The sequence below is a fragment of the Pelodiscus sinensis genome, chromosome 12 (assembly GCF_052426305.1).
Source record: "Pelodiscus sinensis isolate ZL-2025 chromosome 12, ASM5242630v1, whole genome shotgun sequence".
Lineage (NCBI taxonomy): Eukaryota > Metazoa > Chordata > Testudines > Trionychidae > Pelodiscus > Pelodiscus sinensis.
This window is the reverse complement of record NC_143063.1, coordinates 3,569,893-3,592,816: the sequence shown is the minus strand read 5'-3', so window position 1 is coordinate 3,592,816 and position 22,924 is coordinate 3,569,893. Positions and strand designations below refer to the sequence as shown.

At 54.4% G+C, this 22,924-nt stretch overlaps 1 protein-coding gene across 4 annotated transcripts in view; it reads left to right on the top strand.

Annotated features, from left to right (window-relative positions):
- The window catches only part of NDRG4 (NDRG family member 4), an 82,415-nt gene that overhangs the window by 23,123 nt on the left and 36,368 nt on the right, over positions 1 to 22,924 (top strand). For all 4 annotated transcript variants that reach the window (XM_075940481.2, XM_075940480.2, XM_075940478.2 and 1 more), the window contains exons 2-3: positions 5,213 to 5,304; positions 8,222 to 8,266. In XM_075940481.2, the coding sequence (XP_075796596.1) occupies positions 5,236 to 5,304; positions 8,222 to 8,266 (114 nt within the window). In that variant the 5' untranslated portion in view covers positions 5,213 to 5,235. The remainder of the gene's footprint in view (positions 1 to 5,212; positions 5,305 to 8,221; positions 8,267 to 22,924) is intronic.

Below are 22,924 nucleotides of genomic sequence, written 5' to 3'. Positions count from 1 at the left end.
CTCTCCCAAGCTGCAGTCGTAGAGATGGGCAAGGAGCACAAGACTCTGTGAGCGTATTTGTAGAGCTTACACCAGAAGCTTGCTGTGGTGCTATTCGCGGCCTGTACAGTTTTGCACGAGCCTGGTACTTAAATTTTTTGGGTTCATGTTGTGCAACCAGATACTCCATGTTGTGCTGGTGTTCTTCCCTGGCCCTGGCCTGGCACGTCTGTGTGGCCATCTTGGGGTACGTCTAGATTACATACCTCTGTCGCCAGAGGCATGTAGATTAGGCTACCAGACATAGTAAAATGAAGCGGCGATTTAAATAATCGCCGCTTCATTTAAATTTACATGGCTGCCGTGCTGAGCCGACAGACAGCTGATCAGCTGTTTGTCGGCTCAGCGCGATAGTCTGGACGCGCGGGTGTCGACATCAAAGGTATTTGTCGACCACCCAGGTATGCCTCCTGGAATGAGGTTTACCTGGGTGGTCGACAAATACCTTTGATGTTGACACCCGCGCATCCAGACTATCGCGCTGAGCCGACAAACAGCTGATCAGCTGTCTGTCGGCTCAGCACGGCAGCCATGTAAATTTAAATGAAGCGGCAATTATTTAAATCGCCGCTTCATTTTACTATGTCTGGTAGCCTAATCTACATGCCTCTGGCGACAGAGGCATGTAGTCTAGACGTACCCTCGGAGAGCTCGGATTTGCCGCCTGTTGTCCAGTCGGGGCTTGGAAATAACATCATGTTCAGGGAGTGCTTCAGTCGCCCCCGACCCAAAGGAACAGTGAAGGGCAAGCAGCTGACAAGTGACTTGCAGGCTGAAGTGCACTTCTGTGGCAAGGTGTTCATCCAGCTGCGGCTCCGAAACCTCTCCGCCTGGGGCTGCTTTGCAGCCACGGAAAAGAGCTACATTTGTTCTGTGCAAATAGCTGTCCCGTCTCCCTACCGCCTGTTCTCATGCACACTCTACCCTCAGGTGGTTGTTTGGTTGCCTGTTGTTAGCTCCCTCTAGTGAAACTTGTAGTGGCTTTGTTTTCCTCCGCCCTAAACGCCAAGCCCCCTTCTGCGTTTTTCAATGAACGTGTCTGCATCGGGGCTGGGGGACATCCACTGCTGGTGCTTCTGAACAGAGGTTCCCGCCTGTCAGAAAAACAGTCCTAACAGTGACTCAATTTGGAGCTGGTGGTACCAGGAGCAAGTGTTGTCAATCCCGCTAGCGGTAGATGCAAATGGTTGTGCGGGAGCTGCTGGTGAGGTGTTGGAGGAGACGTATTTGGGAGGTACTGACCACTGGAGAAGGGTGTGGCTTAATGGAAAGGGGCGTGGCCAGTTAGGGACAGATGTGGCCTGGCTCAGAGAATGGGAGGGAAGGCAGTGAGCTGTGGGGGAATGGAAGGAGATGGGAAATGTTCATCCAATCTGACTGGGCCATGGCAGAGTCACTGAAGAGGTGCAATTTGAAAGGCAAATGCGCCATTGACACGGGGTGGTCCTTGCGGAAGGTTAAAGGTGTCAGCTCCTGTGATGGGGTGGACAAAGCTGACCTGCCTACCGGAGGCTTTTCAGCACCCTGGCCAGCAACGGGAGCAGCGGAAAGGTCCTCCGAGCAGGGTAGAGGGGCAGCCTGCACTGCAGCCAATCGGAGTGCAGCAGGCTGCTATATAAGGAGCTACTAGCTAAGGCCTGTCAGTTCCTTACTGGAGCTCAACCCAGGCAGACCTTTGGGATGACTGGGACAACCAGAACCTGGGACAACTCTGAGTGGGAGCTGGGCTCTCGTATCTAAGCGGCGCTAGATCCTGCAGCTAAAAGCTAGCGAGGGACAACGCTACGGAACCCGGACAAGGGGAACTCTGCAGCAAGGCCCTAGAGAAGGGCATCCCGGGGAAGTGGCCCAGGGACGCGACCATACCTATGGACTTTAAAACTCGGCAGGTATCTGCTACATATAGGGTCCCTGGGCTGGGACCTAGAGGAGTGGGCGGGCCTGGGTCCCCCCCAACCCCTTGCAAACCACACCTGAGAGAGGGGGTAAAAGAGGAGGCCTGAACCTTGGCCGCAGACTGGACATTGACTCGCCTGCAGCCCGGCGAGTTAAATATTGCGAGACCCCCTTCAGCCACTAAGGGGCGCTCGCACTCAGGACCGAACTTGTTACAGCCCCACAGAAGACGCCTGTGACCCAGATCTTTGACACGGGAAAGGAGCTGCGGGCCCTGGGGAAAGCTCCACCCGCGACGGCAGCGGGTGGGGCCAGATGCTTGAGCTGAACAATTGAGCTCCTCTCCTGCTGTTGGCAGGCGTTGCCTGACTGGGAGCGGGCGGGCGGGCTGACGAGCGGGCGGGCTGGCAGTGGAGCAAAGGTGCCACGGATCTGCCCCGCTCACTGTGATCAGCGGGTGTCCGTGTCCTGGGAGATGCAGCGGCAGCCTGCAGGTCTTGCTGTGCTCACCCGCTACATCTTTGCTCCACCTCCGCTAAGGAGCCCAGGGCCCCAGTGCCAGGGGAGGGGAATGAGCAAGCGCCTTTGATCCACAAACTAGGGCACCATCCTCCACAGAGCGGGCGCTGCCGTGCTGGCTGCAAAGGAGTTCGTTAAACTCGGCCTCCTGATGCTGCGTTGGGGAAGAGGTTGGTGTCTCCCAGAGAGGAACGTGCATGTTTCAAACCTGGGGTTTTCTCAGCTCAGCAAATGGGATACTCTTCCCCCTCCCCCCCGTTCCCCAGTCTGTTTGATACAGTCTCCTTCCAGTCTGTTGTATACTGCAGTACAGTGGAATGTTGCACCCCAGAAGTGGCTGCCTTGGGTGAAATGGTTTGTTATAAACTGTTTTGGGAAGGGAAGCGCTCATTGCTGCCGAGATACTAAACTTACCGGCAGCGTCTCTCTGCTGCCTCCGTCTCGCTTCCCGGGTTTACGGAGCAGGATCGTTTTCACCTTCCAGGATGCTCGGCACAGCTGCAATCTCTGTTTACAGCCATTGGGCTTGGAAGCTCTCGGGGGCAGGGGTGGTATCTTGGGCGTGTGCTTGCACAGCCCCTAGTGTGCCGGGATCTGGGTCACGGGTAACACAGATAACACACAATGGTGCTCCTGCAGATTACGCAGCAATGGGCTTGTCTCCGGCAGACTGCCCCAAGAAGGAGTGAAGCCCATGTTCGGTGGAACGGGGTTGTGATATGACAGTACTTGTATGAAATGTAAGATGTGGGGTGGAGTGCAGAGGGGGGTCAGGGCAGGGGATCAGGGGTGTGAGGAGGGGCTCAGAGCAGAGGGTTAGAATTGGGGGACGTAGGAGTCAGGGTTGGGAGTATGGGAGGGCTCAGGGCGGGGAGTTGGGGTAAATGTATGGGGAGAATACAGAAGGGCAAGGGTGCTATTTAGCAAGGGCAGGAGGGGCTGAGGCAATATTCCCTTTAATATTTTCCATCCGGGTGTGGAATACATTTTGTTACATGCACTGAGGCATGTGTGAATGTGCACCACCAGCAAAAACACCCAATCTAGCTGCAAGCGCTCTGAATCAGCTGGCCGGCCCTTGACTCTCCCCGGAGCAGCAGCACAAGCACCCAGCTAACAGGGAACAGGGGCTGAAGCCCTGCCCCAAGATGGGTGCCAAGCTGTTGCTTGCTGTGCCCCTTGGTGACTGCCACTCACTCCGCTGGCTCCTCCCCTCCCTTCCCCAGCCAGGCGGGAGAGGAAAGGAGGGACGCTGAGCTTTCTCCCGCTGCCTGATGGGACGGGAACCAGCGAGCAGCGTCCGGGTACATGCATGAGGCTCCGGGGGGGCGCTTAGTTAAGAGCAGCGTCTATCAGTGTCGCTCCTAATCAGCTGGAGCGCCATGGATCCGGGCAGGTTTTGGCGGCGTTGAGCGCTCCTGCGCCTCTTTTTGGCCTCAGTTAATAGACTCCGCTGTCAGGGGCCCATTGTGTCCAAACCGGAGCAGCTTTGCATGTGGCCAAGACGTAACGTTGCCCCAGAGGAGAAGGAAGGATTTGTGTAACCTCCTGACTCCCCCATCTGAAAAGCCTGCGGCTTATGCAGCTGTAACGCTTCCCCACGTTCCATAGATCCTCTCCGTGTGTCCAAAGGGCTTGGACAGATGGTGAGGGGGAAGGTGGGGGCGGGGTTCTTATCACTGTCATGCAGGAGAGCCGATGCACAGAGACCAAGAGGTTTAAATACCCTGAAGTGGCGCCTGCTCAGTTTGCAAGGCCTAAGTCCCAGCTGCACAGAGATAGGCTCCACCTTGCACTGAAAGGGGCACCTAAATACCTTTGCAGCTCTGAGCCTGAGTGACTTAGGAGCCTGGACCCGATTGCTTTTATGGGATTTTTGCTTTGCAAGGCTTAAGTGACTTAGGAGCCTGAATGATGCACTTCCTTCAAAATCTGGTTCTAAGTGACTTGGCCAAGGACGTCTGTGGCAGAGCACTGACTTGAACCCCAGCCATTCCCAGGCTGGTTCCTTGCCCTCAGTGGCCGCTTGGAGGATCCAGCGGTGCTGAGCCTGCCTGAGTGGATGCTTGTTAGTGCTTGTGGGCTTCAACTCCCCCCGGACCAGTCAGCCCGGGGGGGTGTGGTTGGCTACGGCACTGGGGTTAAACCCCATGGCCCTGGAATGGCGAGGGACACGCCCCTCTTTCAGGTAATGGGCTAGTGCCATGGCTGACCCAAGGGGAGTCTGTCACTCAGCAACACGCAGTCTCCCCCCGACCCCAGGGATGGTCTTGCCGCCTAGGGCTGCACCCCAGGGTGCCCTCTCCTGGCAGAGCAGGTGGGTGCAGGCGTCATGCAGGGGTGCTGGCCGTGCTACAGGTGAGGGAGCTGCAAGTGGCACTAGTCCAAAACCCTCCCCCCCCTCACCTCAGCGGGGAAGTCCCTCTTCTCCCCCCGCCTCCCACAGGTGTAGCATGGGCAGCAGCAGAGCCAGTTTCACCCACCCCGCCGTGCCAGTCTGCATGGCCCAGTCAGTCCCTGGCCCCTCTGCCACGGCTGCCTGCGAGGGGTCAGGTACTGCCAGCCATGGCAGCCACCATGTGCGTCCTGACACCTCCCCTCCGCCCCCCCATGGAGCTGGGTCGAAGCGCTGACCCCCGGGGTGTGGGGCTGCTCCCCTCGGCAGCTGGCCCTCGCCGGCTCCAGCCAAACCCAGGCTGGAGGCCTGTGGGCAGTGCCAGGCGGCTGACCCACGGGCTGGCTTTTCTCCCCCCTGCAGGGCTGCTGCTGCAGGAAGTGACCATGGCGGGGATGCACGAGCTGCGCTTCACGGAGGAGAAGCCGCTGCTGCGAGGCCAGGAGACTGAGCTGGTGAGTTGCTTTCTCTTCACCCAGTAGCACAGGGGGGAGTTGCCTGCGAGAGGCTCAGCCGACAGGCTGGATAAGGGGCCTGCTACTGCCGCCAGCCAGGAGCGCTCCTCTTCAGCTCTCACGCAAGGGATCGCGTCCTGGTTCCTAGAACAGGGGTGGGCAAAAGGGATCCAGCCTGCCAAGCGGGTTGGTCTGGCCTGCAGAGGCCCTGCTGCTCCCCGCCTCCAGACCAATCAGGGCTTGGGGGCAAAGGGGAGTGCATGAAGTTTCCTCCGCCTTGCCCCTGCCCTGCCAGGAGCGTGCGGCGCTTAGAAGCACCATGTGCTCCTGGCAGGGCGGGAGGAGACTTCACGTGCTCCCCTGCTCCGATTGGCCTGGGGGCAGAAGGGGAAGCGGGCGCCACTGCCAGGGGCATGGGCGACTGGGGGAACCTCTGGGGCGGGGGAGGGGAAGACTTCACTGGGGTGGGGAAACAGGGAAGTATCTTGGCCCCGCCCCTTCTCCCTGAGGCCCCGCCCCTTCCAGTGTGGCTTGGGGACACTTCAAACATTTCTGAAGTGGTCCCCAGTAAAAAATTATTGCCCACCCCCGTCCTAGAACCCTAAATCCCCTAGTGCATTCTGGGACAGCCAGGCGCGCCTGTTGCAAGGCGCCATTACCCAAAACCCCGCGCTCCTGAGAACGTCCATGTGGGGATGCAGTGCAGCCGACCCAGTGGCAGTGTCTGTCCCGGCTGAAGAGAAAGCGTGGTCGGCTGGGCTCGCTCGGCTGGACTGGAGTGCAGGGCGAAGCGGCTGGGGGGACCTCGTGTGGCCCAGCTGAAGAATGGCAGCTTGGACCATGCTGGCGCCTGAGGGTCGGGGCCCCTGTGGAGGTGCTGGCCAAGAATCAAGCACCTACTGTCGGCTCGGCTCGGCGTGCAGGCTGGCTGCAGCGAGGGGCGGTGCTGGAGTCTAGCGCTTTGCTCAGCGCCCGGGGGGTTACCTGACGGGAGGACTCAAGGTCACCCGGCCGCCCCGCCAGGCCTGGGAGCGAGGGGTGACCCACCGGGATGTGTGGCCATGCCTTAAAGGGGCTCCCTCCCGGCGCCTTGCGGGCAAGCGGGGTGGGAGGATGGCTGCGGCTGCTCTGTCCGGGGCTGGAGAGCAAACGGGGAGGAGCCAGAGAGCTTGCTCCCAGCACAGGGACACCTTGTGCGGAGTGGACACCTCGAGGGACACCGCGACACTGGGTATGGTGTGGGAGACAAGGCCTAGCCGCTGCTGAAGAGTCGCACGCCTGCGGGATTGGTTTGCTGTTCCCAAATGCTAGGATTCTAGTTCCAAACGCAGGCCCTGTTAGGCACAGGCTGTATTTATCCCACCTTGGCATTCGAAGGACCGGTGTGCGAAGCTACTGCAGATAGACACGTCCAATAACAGGAAAAACTTAAAAAACCACAGATAGTCTGGTAGCACATCCTAGAACAAGAATTTTTGAGGGGGGACCACTCTAAGATTTTAGTAAGTGTCCAAGGGCTGTGCTTTTGTGTGGAGAGAGTGCAGGGTCGGGGACGGAGGCTGGGTCCAGAAGGGAGTTCAAGGTGCGGGAAGAGGGTGTAGTAGGGAGTGTGGGGTCTGCGAGGGAGCTTATGTAACCCCTGAGGGAGTGTGTGACTCGCCCAGCAATAGTTACAGCCCCAGCGAGGGAGCCTGGCTCCTTCACTCAGGCTGTCGCAGCTTTTATTTATTTAAAATATTTGTATCCTGCCTATTTAACATTTTCCAGGCGGCTTACAATATTTTTAAAGCACAATATAAATATATATCAAAAATTAAAATACGAGAGCCCAAGGGGACATAAAACCTGCTTTGACATCTCGAGAGGAGGGACACGCACACAGACTCACACACCAATAAAAACACAAGTAAAAGGGGTGGCCTTAGCCTGACGCTGAAACAAAACCGGCGTTGGCACTATGCGAATATCCCGGGGAAGAGAATTCCACAGCCTGGGAGCGAAAGCTGAGAAGGCCTTGTTCCGCGTAGATGTTAATCTTATCTCCATGAGTGGGGGAACACTGAACAGAGTCTCCCTAGCTGACCTCAATCCCCAGGCAGGTTCATGTGGGAGAAGACGGTCCTTCAGATACCCAGCACCCAACCTTTATAGGGCTTTATAGGTCATAACCAAGACCTTCAGTTGTGCCTGGAAACACCGAAATCCAGTGTAGCTGCTGGAGCTCTGGCGTAATGTGCTCCGTAGAATGAGTATTAGTTAAAACTCGAGCAGCTGCATTCTGGACCAGTTGAAGTTTCCGAAGGCTCTTCAGAGACAGCCCCATGTAAAGCATGTTACTGTAAACCACTCGGGATGTAACAAGAGCATGGATCAATGTGGCCAGGCTTGTTCAGGAAGGGTCGCAGCTGGCGGATCAGCCGAAGCTGTCCAGGAGCACTCCTGACCACCAAAGAAATTTGGTTCCCAGATGTTAAACAAGGGTCCGGGAGGACTCCCGAGCTGCGTACCTGCTCTTTCAGGGGGAGAGTAACCCCGTGTAGAACAGGTACCCTGCCACATGCCTCCCGATCCGCAGCACAGCTTTTATGCCTCTGGCTCTGATGGTCCCCTGTTCAGTCCCTGTTGGCAGTTGGGTCCAGGCCGGGTAGTGGACACGGGCAGGGGAGAGGGCGCACAAGCCCTGGGGGAGGGGAGGCAGCTGCCAGGACTTCAGTTCGGTAAACGCTCTCGGGCAGCATTTCTAGAGCTGCCCGTGGCAGCGATGGTGCCCTGAGGCCTGCGGGCAGGGGCTGAACTGCACAGCACAGGGCTCTGCTCTCCGTTCTCTGCCAGAGACGGGGGGCAGGGCTGAGGGGATGGCACGGTGTCTGTGCCGGGATGAGCTCTGACGGTTCTCTCTGGTCTGTCTCCCCTCCAGGAGCACTCGGATACCTTCCTTTCCGCGGTGGACACGGACTGGAAGGTAAGGCCCCTCCTCGGACCGCCAGCCCCTCTGCCCGTTCTCCGGGCCCTGGGTGGGCTGCTCACATTGCGCCGATTGGGCTCCCCTGCTCCGTGACCGTTGCTGCCGGGCCCCTGTCTGCTGGCTGGGGCAGAGGAGGGAGTGCTACACAACAGCTGCCGTTTGGTGCGCCCGTCACCCACTCTGCCTGCCTGATCTCCAAGATGAGGGGGACAAAGTGGCTTGAGGCACAGCCCCGCGTGTGGGTGGATGGTGCGGGAACTTCGCTCAGGTTCCCAGCCTGAGGGGTGGTGTCTGTCCTGGATGAGTGCTAATGTTCTCGATGCAATCAACGGGACTGAAGCCATGAGCTTCACTGTGGCAGATTAGCTCACATGTTACCGTATTTTGGAGCAGTGCGTGCACATCCCTGGCTTCTGATTGGAGGGGACGGGGAAGAATTGGAATAGCTACACTGTGTGTCATTGACCCTATACTGCTAACCTCTAATGGAGAGTGCTGGAGGGCTTATCCCTTCACCCTCCCACTTCCCTGCTCCTTCTCATGTGAACAGAGAACAGCAATACCCAAAGTTCGGAGAGGCGAACAATTCAATGTTTATTGGGGTTCGCTTCCAGCAAGCGTGAATCCAGGTTCCTTTCCCTTGTTTTTTTCCCCCACTCCCTTTCTGTTTGTCCCCAGTACATAGCAACATTTTCAATACCTTAACCCATCATTCTACTGAAATGTAAGGTACCGGTCCTAGCACATTGTAACATGATTGCAAACCACCAATTGATTTGCTTGACGCCCAACAAAATTAATTGTACAGGCGGCAGAAACAATCAAAGAACCAGACAGAGCCATCCAGAGAAACAATAGAGAGATGGGGAGCATAATAACGAAGCAATAAACAAATGAAGATTTCACAGCCCCAACTATTGATTAGTTGGTCCTTGCCAGACAGAACGCCATCGACCTTCGTTTTGTGGGAGAAAAATCAAATAACTCCAATTGTGTCTAAAGGGGGGACTGTGCAGGAAATCAAAACTCTCTAAAAGAAAACTGCTGTAAGGGTTAAAAGTTTTCCAGACCCCTCTCCCTGTAACAGAGAGAAATCAAATGAACTCTAATCAAGACCCTTACAATGCCTATCTCAAGTTCACGAAGACTCCTAGTCTGTCACAATTTGTCATGTAAACTCTCTCATGTGCCTTTGTTCTGTAAAACTTACTTCTAGCACTCCTGGTGTGAACAGAAACATCTCAGAGTACTTCTGCTGAGATTTTGGTATGTTAAAGAAAAACAATCAACAACTACTGTCTGAACATACTGTATAAAGAATCCCTGAAACTGTCTCTCAGGGCTGGCTGCTAACTCTGGTAGCGGTCAGCCTGCATGCATGCATAATAAAGTTTTCCTTCTAGGTTTCTCTCCTGCCTCACTGCTTTGACCTCCAGCCTCGGACCCTTCTGGGGGCTCTGTACCCCAGGGGAGCGAGATTTCCCCCACAATTTGGTGTCAGAAGTGGGATGGCTTGGAACTCCAGTTGGAAAGGCTGATGACGGGGAATGGGAACGGACTACAGCGCACATCTGGAGGGTAAGGGATCTATTTAAAATCCCCCAGTCCGCCTTCCTGTTCTCGTCACCAGCTGGACCGGCTGGCGGTAAGAGTCATCTTTTGCTTAAAAATTTTTGTTAAGAGGCTTGAGGGAGATTTAAAACGAAAACACTGGGTATAGCCAAATAGGGGTTGGATTTTGTTGTGTTGCTGACTGATTGGTGGCGAGTCCAAGCGCTTGGTTTTGAGTGAGTGAAGTCCGGAATGGGACCATAGCCGCACCGGTGCTGTCAGTGTCACTGAACAGCTGCTGAAAGCAAGGGCGATTTCCCCCGGCACATAAGGAGTGTGAGTGAAGCTGACAGTTTGTGTGGACTCCCGCACTATCCTTGGAGAGGGTAGTGTTGCTGGACGCCTGTGCTATCCTTGGAGAGGGTAGTACTGCTGGGCTCCTGCGCTGTCCTTGGACAGGACAGTGCTAACATGGATGAGATTGCTCCCTCAAGTCTGTCTCTGACTGAGGGGAAAGGTTTCTCACAGCCTGGGACTCCCTTGTCTCAGATGATCAGTCAGCTAGGTATTGCCTGCAGGTTTGAAACTAAGGAGACTTAAGACATTATTGAGCATTTGGAATGGCTATACTCAGGGGAATTCCCAGAATAATGGCAACTAGAGCTTTGACTTACAAAAGCTTGCTTATCTTAGAGTTTTCCTCGAGGAAAAACATCCTCACCAGATGGAATATTGGTGCCTCTGGGAGGATGTGGCAGTAAGAAAAAAAAGAAAAAAAAAGAATCAGAGCATTATGGCTAGCCAAAAAGATTCTATTGAAAAGCTGCAGCAAGAATTGGCTACTCTAAAGAAACAGTTTGATTCCCCAGATGTGCCATCTGCACCCCCACCCCCTTTGGACCCTTGTCAGCTGAACATTCTTTCCTGTTATCTCCCTGTTCTCCTGTAAAACTTATGGGACGTGACTTGTGTAAATTGGGCGCAAACCTTCTCTGTAGAGAGGAAGGGATATTTGTTGACCTTTCCCCCTATCAGGCTCCAAATTTGATGGCATTACTACTCTCAGAGGAATCTGATGAGACCTCAGGACATACACCCCTCCTGGACCTCTCAGATGTCCCAGAGACATTGTGGGCAGCCCATGTGAATGAAGTGGGGTTGCTAGCCTCTGCAACACCAGTGCAAATAACATACAGACACAACAAGCCTTTCCCAATAGGTACCCCTGTATCTATTGTCTAGGGAGGCACAAGAGGGCATTAAGCCTGTAATCTCTTCCCTGGGTCCTTGCCAGACAGAAAGCCATCAACCTTCGTTTCCTTTATCTTCTAGGCCAGTGATTCCCAATCTTTTTCCTATGGAGGAACCCCTAAAATAATTTTTCATATCCCGAGGAACCCCTACCTATGAAAGCGTTTGCTTGGCCAGAAAAAGTTGACAGCAGGGAGTGCAATTCAATTACTGCTAAATTTTTTCAAGAAAATGTATTTGTAAAGAGCTGTTTATATATAAAAATGTCAGCTTACATTATAAGAAAAAAAATCGGTGCATTTTTCCTGTGGTTTTTTTTTGTATCATCTAATCTTTTTTTTTTTTTTTTTTCCAAATATCAAATATCCTCCCCCTCCCAGAGCCGGCCCGAGCCTTTCTTGCGCTCCAGGCGCATGGCGCCGCCCCTGGGCGCGTGGCTCATTCTTGTGCCCTGGGCACGTGGCACATACGCGGCCCCATTCCTGCCTGGCAGCACCGTGCGGCACCCCTTACAATCAGGTGCCCCGGGCTATCGTCCAGTCAGCCCGTAGCTTGGGCCCACTCTGCCCCCTCCCGCCTCACTCTCTCTTTCTCTTCTCCTCCCCCTCCTGCCTCTCACTCTCTCTCTTTCTCTTCTCCCCCTCCTTTGCCTCTCACTCACGGAGCCCAAGTGGCTGCTTGCTCCCGCGCGGCGGCCCGGCTGAGCAGTGCAGAAGTCAGCCAAGTGCCAAGGCGGGAGGCGAAGGGCGTGACAAATGCTCCAGGCCCCGCCCAGCATTATTTATTCCACGATTTCTCGCGGAACCCCTGATGATGGTCCGTAGAACCCCAGGGTTCTGCAGAACCCCAGTTGGGAAACACTGTTCTAGGCTCTTCCTTTTCTCTGGAAGCAATGAGTTGGGTGGCCTTTCTTACAGCCCCAAATTGCCTTTTTTCAATATGATTGGTTTGGAATGTGCCTCGTTTCAATATGCCTAGTTAAAAGCCTTCACTGAAGAACTATGCCTCAGACTATCTGTGTGGGATAGTCTGGGATTTTGATTCTTTGTTTTTATCCCCCTGTGAGCCTACACCTAAATTCTTAAAGTATATTCGCTCCTAACAGCGACCCTCCCTTAGCTCCGGTGGTGAAGGCTGAGCAGATCTAGCCCCACGGTCGCGGTGACATCGCGAGTGGCTGTGAGTGACAGCCGGACTGCTGTAGCTGGCTTTGGATTGGCTTCAATGGTTACGCTTTGAAATCTCCCAGCTTGAAATATCGGAATCATTGCACCCACTGCAGCCGCCTCTGCAGTGTCTCCCAGCAGCAGAATATGGCACCATCACCATTTGGAGCCAGCAGTTGAAAGAAAATGTTACCGGCGTACAGAATATCCAGACTTGTGCCCCGGTGTAGTTCAGCCCTAGTGCAGGACTAACGCTGGTGCTGTCGGGGCTGCGCCCGGTAGTCGCCCTGTTATGGTGGCCGTGGGGTCTGTGGTCCCTGTCCAGGGCGTGCTGGCGAAGCTCCCGGTCTCCCTCGCTCTTTCGCAAGGTAGCGTGGGAGGCTGGATCTTATTAAATATCGTTTTCCATTTATATAAAAACAAATCAAGGAAACGTCGCTTCAGGCCCACGCTTCCCCGGGCCTCCGACTTCTCCTGGCACGGCTGCTCCTGGTGGCGGCTGTGCTGTGGGAGAGGTGGCATCAGAGGGTTGGGCCTTCAGGAAAACCCACCCCTCCAGGTTAGGGATGGAAGAGGCGTGCCAGCTGCAGCAGCAGGAACGGGGACTCGTGCAAAACCACTGGGCGTTGCGGGAGTGGTGTTTATGCCTGCACTTCCCTGTGTCTCCCAGAAGGAAGTGCTATGCGGAACAGGGCCTGTTCCTACGCTCTGGAGCGCTGGGTGGTGGGGTGGCCGCGTTGCCCCCAAGCATGAGCCGCAAGCAGCCGCTCAGAGGCCCTGCCTTTCTGGGGCTACGGGCTCTCAACAGCTCGGCTGGCCCTGTCTCCCCCTTCCTCAGTGAGAGCCGAGAGGGGCCCCTTGAGCTTAGCGCCCCAAGGGGAGCTCCCAGTGTGTTCCCTCAGGGCTGGGGAACCTTTTTTGGGTCAGGGGCTGCTGACCCCCAGGAACATCAGTCGGAGGCCACACAAGTGAGAAGCCAAAACCCCTCCAAATCCCTCACTGCTGTGGCCCCTGACTGAGGAGAAAGATGCTCCCCACGTTCCCCTTACACTCCAGAGCCTAGGGGGGCCCAGGCTAGTAGATTTTGGGGTGCTCCAGCCCTACAGGGAGATGGCGGGGGGGCTGGAGCACTAGCATGGGCTCCCCAATGCTGGGGGCGCCCCAAGCCTCGGGGTTGGATCCAGGCAAGCTGGGGGCTGTATCTGGCCCCTAGGCCTTAGGTTCACCCCCCCAGCATCTCTCAGGACGTGCCGTGGGGAGCCGGGGTTGTGGGGTGATCCCAGCGACTGCCACTAGGAGTCACCGTGGGGCTGGAAAGAGGGTGTGGGTGGGAAGCTGTTTGAAAGGAGCAATTTCCTCCACTGAAGGCCAAAGACTTTCAGAAATAGCTGCTGTTTCCATGGCAACAGTTGCCTGGGCAACCCCGCCCTGGATTTTGTGCAAAGCCTGCAAATCTCCCGCTTCTTTGGGGGGGAGGAGGGCTCGGCCGTGGCTGCTTTGCTTTCGCCCTGCGATTTCAGCGCCTCTCTCCGAGCGAGCTCCCGAAGAGCAAGCCCCTTGGCTCCAGCGCCCTGTCTCGGAGCGGCTAGCGAGTTGGGTTGGGCTGTCTGCGTCCTGCTGAGTCTGGCTTTCCGGGGAGCGGCTCTCCCGGCTCCCATCAGCCGCGCTGTCAATGCAGCGCTGCAGCCTGCAGAGCCGCGTGTGTCTGCGTCGCAGTGTAACACGCCCTCTGGCAGCTCTGCCGTCTCTGCAGGACCTTGCCCTGCTGTGCCGCCGTTCGCCTTCTGCAAGGTGGAGGAAATAGCAGTGACCTTTTCCAAAGCGCTTTGAGACCTCCGGGTGACGGCTGTGCGGAAGGGCAACGCGGTCTTATCAAAGGTGGCTTGGGACTGCGTGCGGACTGTGCCCGGGGGTCTGTCTGAAAGAGAGAGACGGTCAGCACTATCGGGGCTATGACACACGCTTTGGATTCTGTCTAGTAGAGGGCAGCAGTGTGCGGCTCCGCCCCCCCTTCCCAGTTCTGCCTCGATCACCTTACACTGCCCTAGCATTGGGCCAACGTGGCGGTGACTTTATCAGATCCCGCACAGCCATGCTGCTGCTTGGTTAGTCCAAGGCCACACAGTCCATGAGCACCAGAGCTAGGGACCCATGTCCCAGTCCCTGAACCAGGTTTGTGTATAGTGGGGTCCAGGCTGATAGACCGTGATCATCGGATGACTGTCAATTTCCACCCTCCCAGCAAACCACTGACGAGCAAAACCTCACTGCAGTGTGCAGGGTCCCTAATTTACCTGCCACAGGCTGGGTTGCATTTGCTGCTGACGGGCTTGTGGGCTGAAACCCCGCGGCAGGAACAATGCCATTTTAAAACGTGTTTGTTTTATTTCCCCAGCGTTGCTCAGGTTTGTAACTCAATTAAGTGTTGGCTTGTTTTGGAAAGATAAAAGGGGAAATGCTTTATTGAGATGATTGCGTTTTTCAAAAGTAATGTTATTTTTATGAAGTTTTTATTTCGGGTTTTTTTAAAAAAGGTTTGTTAAAATGTTTTTGCTTACTTTTTTTAGTAATTTTTTAAATGGGAATTCCATCAAGTGAATTTTTTCTTCATCCCTACAAACTCTTATCATTCACTAAGCTTTAACAAAACGTGCTATGGTCAATTTGATTTCCAATAACATTTTCTTCTAGTTTTCAAACGTTGAGAGTGGAATTAGCTGTGCCAAAAGAGAGGACTACTCCAAATTGCTCAGTTTTATCTCTTTTCTGTAAGGTTTATTGAGAAGCAATCCTATTCCCAGTTCCTCCTATTTTTCTGGATCATCTTGGTTCAGTCTCTTTCAACATTCACTTGTCTACACTGGCATGTTTTGTCGCCAAAAAAACTGCCTTTTGTTGACCAAACAGGAAGCGCATACATGCTACAATGCAACTTTTGTCGAGAAAAACACCCAGTTTTGGTGACACACACTTCCAGCCCTGTGTGAGACTTTTGTCTTTTTCTCTTGCTTTATTGTTGACAAAGAGCCAGTGTGGACTCTGCTGTTTGTTTTGTCAAGAGAATTGGCTTCTGCCAGTATCCCACCATGCCTGCCCTGATGGCTGTGCTCAGTGTTTTGTGATCTCTGCTGCCCTGCAGGCATCTGCCCTCCCCCCCTTTCAAAGCTCCAGGCAGTATCTGACAGCTGAGTGAGCTGCTCCAATTAGGGAGTAAAGACTCTAGAGGCCAAAAACTCTGCTCCAGTCCTTCCTTAGGAGGAACTGGGTGTCCCTCCCCTTCGCCCCCTTAGGAAAAGTAGCTGCTGGAGTTGTCTTTACAAGTCCAGTTCCCATGAAACCATGACAGCAACACCACTCCCTGATCCTAGAGTAGAATTTCTCTGCTCTGTGGAGTGGTGCCAACCCCTGAGATCTCCCTTGACACAGTGTTGGAAAGTAGCAAGTGGTCCCTGTTATAAAAAAGGCTAGGAATGTTGCCCTAGAAGACAATAATCAGGCCTATTGTCCCAGCTCTCGGTGAAGCTAGTGACACAGGTTCTGTTTGCTTTCACGGAGGCAGGGCTGTTTTCAGGGTCAAATCCTGTTCAGCTCTGCGCCATTCTAAGGGCTTGTCTACGGGGGAAATTGACCCAAACAGCTGTTCTGCAGTAAGTCGCTGTATGGACGCTTCTAAACACTTCAGCAGTAGATTAAGGTGAGCCACACTGTTCTAGCTTAGATTCGCCTCCCCTGTTCGTTCTTTTTAGTAACAAATTTAAAGCTGAAACACAGTGGAAAATCAAAGGTGACTTTTTCCATCCCCACCCCGCTGTCCCTCAAATTAGCATTGGCATTTTCTTCACCTGCGCTTTCTAACTCCCTTTCACATAACCCCAACCCCTCCCTCGCACCCCGATCGCTGCCCCTTCTACATAATCTTGGACACCCACCCCGCCGCTTGGAACACCCCAGCTGGGTCGCTGAATGGTCTGGGAAGGGTGCCGTCTGCCGCAGCATTGGCGGTGAGTTGGGCAGCATCAGGAGGGGGACTGATTTCAGGAGGTGGTGGTGTTGCCCATTTGCCATCCGCGCTTGTACTTGCCTTTTGGAATCAGGCCACAGGAGGAACCCTGCAGGTCAGGTCCCACCTGTCGTGTGGCTCGATTTATTTTAGATCCAAGGGAAACCAGGACACGCCAGGGCTACTTAACCACTTCCTTATTTGTTGCAAGCTCTAAGCAGTTAATACAGTTGTTTAAGTTTTACAAGCCTTAAGAACAATTACTACACAATTTAAACCTTACATACTATAAATTCGAAAGCAATGAATACAGCACAAAGCAATGCAAAAGCAATTACTAAAAGATCTACTATATACAATAATAAAGCCTAATTCACTTACACTTCATCTGTATGCTACCAATAGTGCCAGGCAGGAGGTCGTAGTTCCTTCTCTTCCCACCCATAGGAACGCTGCCACTGACGTAGCCGGTGTGAAGGGCCTATTTACTTCTAGTTATCTGTAGCGTGAGGTGTGGGTCAACCCTACCCATTCTCTCCCATCGATTGTTCTTACTAAACCCCTTTTATAGCAAGGCGAGACTTGGTCGTTGTCATCATATTTACCAATTGATTCCTTGTTGTGTAGGATATGTAACATGCCCAATACCCTATTTGGGGTACATCCTGCTGCTCAGGCTGTTGCTGCTCTGTGTGTGGTTGACAGTTTCATAGCTGCATCTGTACTTTTTGCTTATCAGAACAGAAGTACCGATAAAAGGCTGCTTGTCCTGGGTTCTTGACGTGGTCTCCCGGACCAGGCTTAATCTGCATTGTTATGCAAAACAATTCCTGACTCTCCGGCCTTGCCTGCGTGCTTTGTTACACCAGACTTGAAACCGGCCAGAAATCCACACTTTGGACAAGGCAGACATCACCCTTTATTGCCACGGCAGGGTCGTCCAGGCTCCCCCAACACCACATGAGGAGAGCCTGCTCTGGAGGTCCGTGGTGTGCTGGCCATCAGAAAAGTGGCTTGAGGCAGGGAACAGGGCTGTCTCTTGGTGCTCTAAGTCCAGTGCTTTCTCCCTCTAGGCCAGCAGGGGGCATTCACGCACTCTGATCCTGGGCCTCTATAGGCTGGAGTGGGGACATTGGCCCGGAGGGAGTCTCGAACTCACAACCCTTAGGCTCCAGAGGCTGCTGCCTTATCTGTTAGGCCACTGGAGGACTCGCCAAAGTGGCATAGGGCAGTGAGCTGAGGCCAGACCAGCGCCCTCATAGCAAGGATGCTAAATATCAGATAATTGACTAATCGAAAAGTCGATGCATTTTGCATCGACTATTCGATTAGTCGACAGGGCGCGTCCCCTAGGGCTGTTGCTACACTTCAAAGGCGAAAGTGCCGCGTGGCGCCCAGGGTCAGCTCTTGACTCCCCCGCGGACCCCAGGCTCCATGCGGTGCTGCCGCTTTGAAACGCTGCATGCAGCCTGCGGACGCCTCAGCTGGCCCCAGGCTTCACTGATGCTTTGAAGCACCCTCTTCTCCCTCCCCCCCCCATCTGATAGAGGCAGCAAGGGGGGGAAGTGACTAGTTGATTATCCTGTCGACTATCCCATGAACATTTGCTTATCGGATAGTCGACTGGTCCTTCCCATCGCTACCTCATAGATGTGATCACTTTCCGCAATGCTGCTGCCCTGTCGCGGGCTCACCATTCAGCTCCCTTCCATGCAGCAGGCACTCTGGGCCTGATCAGCCTCTGACTCACGCTGGTGTAAACCCCGGAGCAATTCCACTCAATCTTTGGCTTCGCCAGGGTGAGAGGAGATGCTGCCCCGTGTCCCTTTGCGCTTGGGTGGGGCGATGTGGCCCCGATTCCCTGCAGGTGCACAGAGCGTTACTCTGCTCCTCCTCCTCCCCAGAGGGAATGAAGCAGAAGGCAGTGACCTCAGAGCTCCAGCAATGGAGGGAAGAAGCTCCGCCCCCAAGGAGCAGCATGGCCTTGTGGGCGAGAGCATCCCCTCCTGCAGGTCTCGGAGTCCGTCTTGCACATGCCTATATGACGCTGAAGGCAGCGCTCCAGGTGAGGCTCCCCCGCCTGTGTGATGCTGCGGGGGGAGGTTGTTCACTAACCCAGCGGGGTGCTCTGCTGTCCCGGAGGATTAGCACAAACCGGACGGCGCTGTGAAATTGACAGTGATTTTTGCCCTGCCTGTGATTGGGTGCGATGCAGCAAGCAGCCTGTTGCAATTAGCGCTCTCCTGTCCGGTGATCTGGTGAACATTTTGGTCTCCCGATCCGTCCATCAGTCCCTCCCTCCTGACGTGGATGGTGCTGGTGAAGGAAGAAGAGTTTCACTTGCCCCTACGAGCAATCAGCCCGATGGGACCAATGAGTCCCAGTTCTGAGCTCATTTCCCTGCCCTCTAGAAGTGGATGCAGCAGGTGTTGGCCATAACTTAGCAGGATGCCGCTCGAACGCATGACCCAGAGCTGTTGCAGCCTGATATAAGGAACTGGCCGGCCCGTCTTGTGGCAAGGTTTGAGAGTCAACCGTTGATCCATCCCCTGTCGCCCATTCTGACAAACAGAGTCTAGGGACACCATTCCTACCCACTCTGGCTAATAGCCATTGATGGACCTAACCTCCGGGAATTTATCTAGCTCTTTTTTTGAACGCTGTTAAAAACCTGACCTTCACAACATCCTCTGGCAAGGAGTTCCACAGGTTGACTATGCGCTGCATGAAGAAAAACTCCCTTTTGTTGTTTTATACCTGAACCCTATTAATTTCATTTGGTGACCCTCTAGTTCTTGTGTTATGGGAACAAGTTTTTATTTTCTCCACACCCCTTCTGAGTTTATAGATCTCTATCGTATCCCCCCTTAGTCTCCTCTTTTCTAGGCCTTTCCCCCTCCCCCTTATGCGCTGAGCCATGAGCAAGTAAACCTAGACCAGTGGTCCGCAACAGTACTGCAGGGGGTCCATGGAAAGTTTAAAAAGTAATGATTGGAGCCCACCGTTGGCCTGATCTCTCTTTCTGCCAGGGAGGGGGGGTCTGTGAAATTTTAATAGATTGAAAAGGAGTCCGTATGTTTGAAACGGTTGGGAACTGCTGACCTAGACTATGCCTGGCAGGTGTTTGTGTAACTTGTTATCGGTGGCTTTTAAGAACTAGAATTCCACAACCTCCCCGGCTAACTTATCTCAGGGCTTAACTATTGTTACACTTCAGAAAGTTTTGCTGATCTCTTCCCCTGCTGCAGACTAAGCCTACTGCCTTTTCCTCGGTACAGAAGGGGAAGAGGTTATCTCCGCTCTCTTTACAATGACTTTGTTCATCTTGTTATGAGGTCCCCACTTGCTCTTCAGTTCTGAAGACTAAACATGCCCAGTTCTTTCAGCCTTTCCTCATAGGTCATGTCTTCCAAACCTCTTGTTTGTGTTGCTCTCCCCTTTGACTCTCTCTAGTTTGGTTGCATCTTTCTGAAAGCGTGGCTCCAAAAACTGGACACAGGGCGTCCGCTGAGGCCTAGACAGAGTGGAACAATTGTCCTGTGAACCACAGCGCAATAAACACGCTGGAAGGACCTGAGCCTTTTTTTTTGCATCACTCGGTGGACTCTCATTCAATTTGTGATCCATTATAGCATCCAGAGGCTTTTCATCAGTGCGACTGCCTCGCCACTTACCCTGTTTTGTGATTGAGTGTTTAATTTTTCCTGCCGAAGTGGAGTACTTCCCACTTGTTTTTCCTGACATTCATTTTGCTGATTTTAGACCCATTCTCCAACGTATCAAGATTGTTCTGAATTCTGTTTCAGAAGCATTATCCCAGCCATCCGTTCAAATATTAACTAATACCAGCCCCAAGGCAGACACCTCGGGGATCCAGTAGTAGGAGAGCTGTCCAGTCAGCAGGCCTAGTGGTTGGGGCCTGCTGATCTAGTTCTTTAAGTTCATGTCAGGCATCCCCTGAACAGGGTGTAGCTATATCGGCTTTCCTGCTAGTAGCTCTCTAGTCCTGCCCATCCCAGGGCTACACCTGGACGAATCTGGGATGGGTCGCGGGACTGAGGCCTTTCTAGGTCAGTGCTCTTGAGAGGTTATAGGGCCGGCTGGGCTCCTCCATCCCTGGGATCTTTCTCTCCTGCCTCATGTCTCTGTTTCAGGCCTATCTGAGCAGCTCCTTCCCTCAGGGGGAAGTCCTGTAGCGGGACTGAAATCCACGGGGCAGTAGGGCTCTACAGCTGTTCCTCTAAAAACCCGGGAGGCTTCAATTATGGAACGAGCTCCTTTCTTTACAGCCGGGACAGAATTCTCTTCCATGCCCTAGGATGGTCCGGAAATGTGGAGGTGGGACGATCTCCGCAGCAGGGTCTGTGTACAGGCCAATGCAATACAAATTATAAATCCACGTTGTACACGAAAGAGGCCATTTCCCCCTTCCCCGTGTGTTCTCCAAACTCCCTGCTCTCCGGGGCTGCCCTTGCTCCCCCTCCGGGAGAAATCTCCGAAGCCGTCGATCTGCCTTGGGCAGAAAGCTGTTTGCTGGCCTCTTTCGGGCTCCCTGCAGCTCCTGGGTGGAGTCGAAGGCGCCCCATATAGCAGCTGGAGAGCCTCTGGTAGCCGCCACAGCAGGATTTCAGTGCTGCTCAGGGTCCCGGTTGGGAGGTGGGTGGTGTGCAGCCTTGCTCTGAGCATGATCAAACGCAATTCCTTCCCCCCACTGCCACTCCTCCCTTCCCGCCTCTTTCATTTGTTCCTTTCCAGCCTGTCCTGGCCGATGGCTCCCTTCTCCTCTGCGTTTTTACCCTTCACCCCTTTTCTCTGGGGCGCTTTCTATCTCGCCCCCTCTTGCTCCTTCGTGGCTTTATTTGTCCCAGTTGTCTCCTCCCCCCACCGTGGTTTGGGTGGATGCTTCTAGCCCCTCCTGCGCCCACTCCTTGGGAGCTGTGCTGTGCCTGCTCCCCTGACGGGGGACGACCCTGAACCCCCAGCCCAGGGAATTCGGAAACGCTGCTGGACGAGTGGGTGGCCGATGCCCAATTTAGAGGCAGATCACTGCAGTAAATGCCTTGCTGCCAGCGACTGGTTGAGCTGGGGGTTAAACGGGAAGGCAGCCTGGGGAAGGGCCCAGATCTTGGCATGAGGCGGGGGGTGAGGCTGCAGCCACCGTGGCTGCGTTTTTAATTCAAAACTCATGGCCTCAGACAACTCTGAGGGGCAGTTAGTCCTCAGCCACGCCCCTTCCACTCCAGGCCACGCCCCTTCCACTCCAGGCCACACCCCTTCTAGGGGTGGAGCCATCCAATCACCATGTACCAAAATTCAGTGACCCTCCCTGCAAAAATTATTGCCCTCCCCTGGACTAGGCAGTGATTAGGCCCAGTGTTGCTCCCAGAGGGCTGGCACTCAAAGGATGTGACCCCTTGAGATCTCGCTGGGTAGGGACCCAGCACGGTGAGGGACTCCCAGAGGTCTGGAAGCTCCTGTTTTCTGAAGCACCAGAGCTGGCATCCGCCTGAGCTGTGACGGGAGCAGTGTCAGTAATAAACCCTTTGACCGGACCGCCCCTAAAGGATAACCAATGAGGATTTCTTCTCAAGGCTATTGGTGGCCAATGACATAGGCCTTTTTCTACGGAGACCACGCCCCCAGGTTGTTTGCTGTTAGCCCCGCCCACAAAGCATTGGTGGCCGGAGCCACGCTGCCCTCGTGACGTCGGCGGAAAAGGGGTGAAGAATTGGCAGCCAGCCCGGGCCAGGGAAGCTGCATGCATTGAGTTTTGGTTTGCCGCGTCCCTCTCCCTCTCCACCTCTTGCACTACCTGTACTGTCCTGCTGTGGCCTGGCTTCTTGTTCCCGGAGCGAAGCGAGTTAGTGGCTCATTGGCATTGGTGTGGGAGATCTCCAGACCTCATCGCCACTTCGTGCGCCTCTGGAGACGTGCCCGTCCCGTTCGTGGGCCGGTGGCTTCTCGCGGGATGCTAGAAGCCACTGAGAGATTTGTCACTTGGATGGGAATGCAGGCCTGTGCGCGGAGGAGGGGGCGGGGGGGTGCGCAAAGGGCGCGAATGCACCCCTGCATGGTCCCTCAAGTAAGCATGCTCCAGATGGCTGGGTGAAGGCAGGAGCAGCATGCTGCCTGAGCATTTCCCCCCTCATGCTCCGGCCAACTGGGGGAACGCTAGGACTCACCCCTCCCTCCCTCCGGCCTCGCTTCTGGGGAGGCGGGGAAAATGAGCCCCGGCCAGCTGGTGCACGCTTACTTGGGGGACCATGGAGGGGGGGGGTACATTCACACCCTTGGGATCCACATTTACAAAAAAAGCGCCCCCACCCCCTAAAATTTCTGCGAACAAGTCTGGAGTGTGTAATAGGCTCAGGAGCACTTCCGATCACTCCAGATCGCTTGGCGGTAGCCTAGAGAAATTGCACTGTTTTTTCTCTGTAAATTCCCCTTGTAGTTTGTGGGGGGGATGCGAAAATCCTTTTCCCTTCCTGCCCAAAAGTGAAGGGGTCGGTGTCCTTCTGTGCCGTGAACCCTCTGCCGTGACTGCATTTCAGCGGTGGAGAAATAGATCATGCGTAACGATAATTTGCGAGGGGCTGTAACGGGGAACGTGGTGCCCAAATGCGAGCGAGAAGGTTCAGCAGCCGCTTGCTCACGTGGCTTTTTAGCCATCTGCAGAATTTGCTCCTG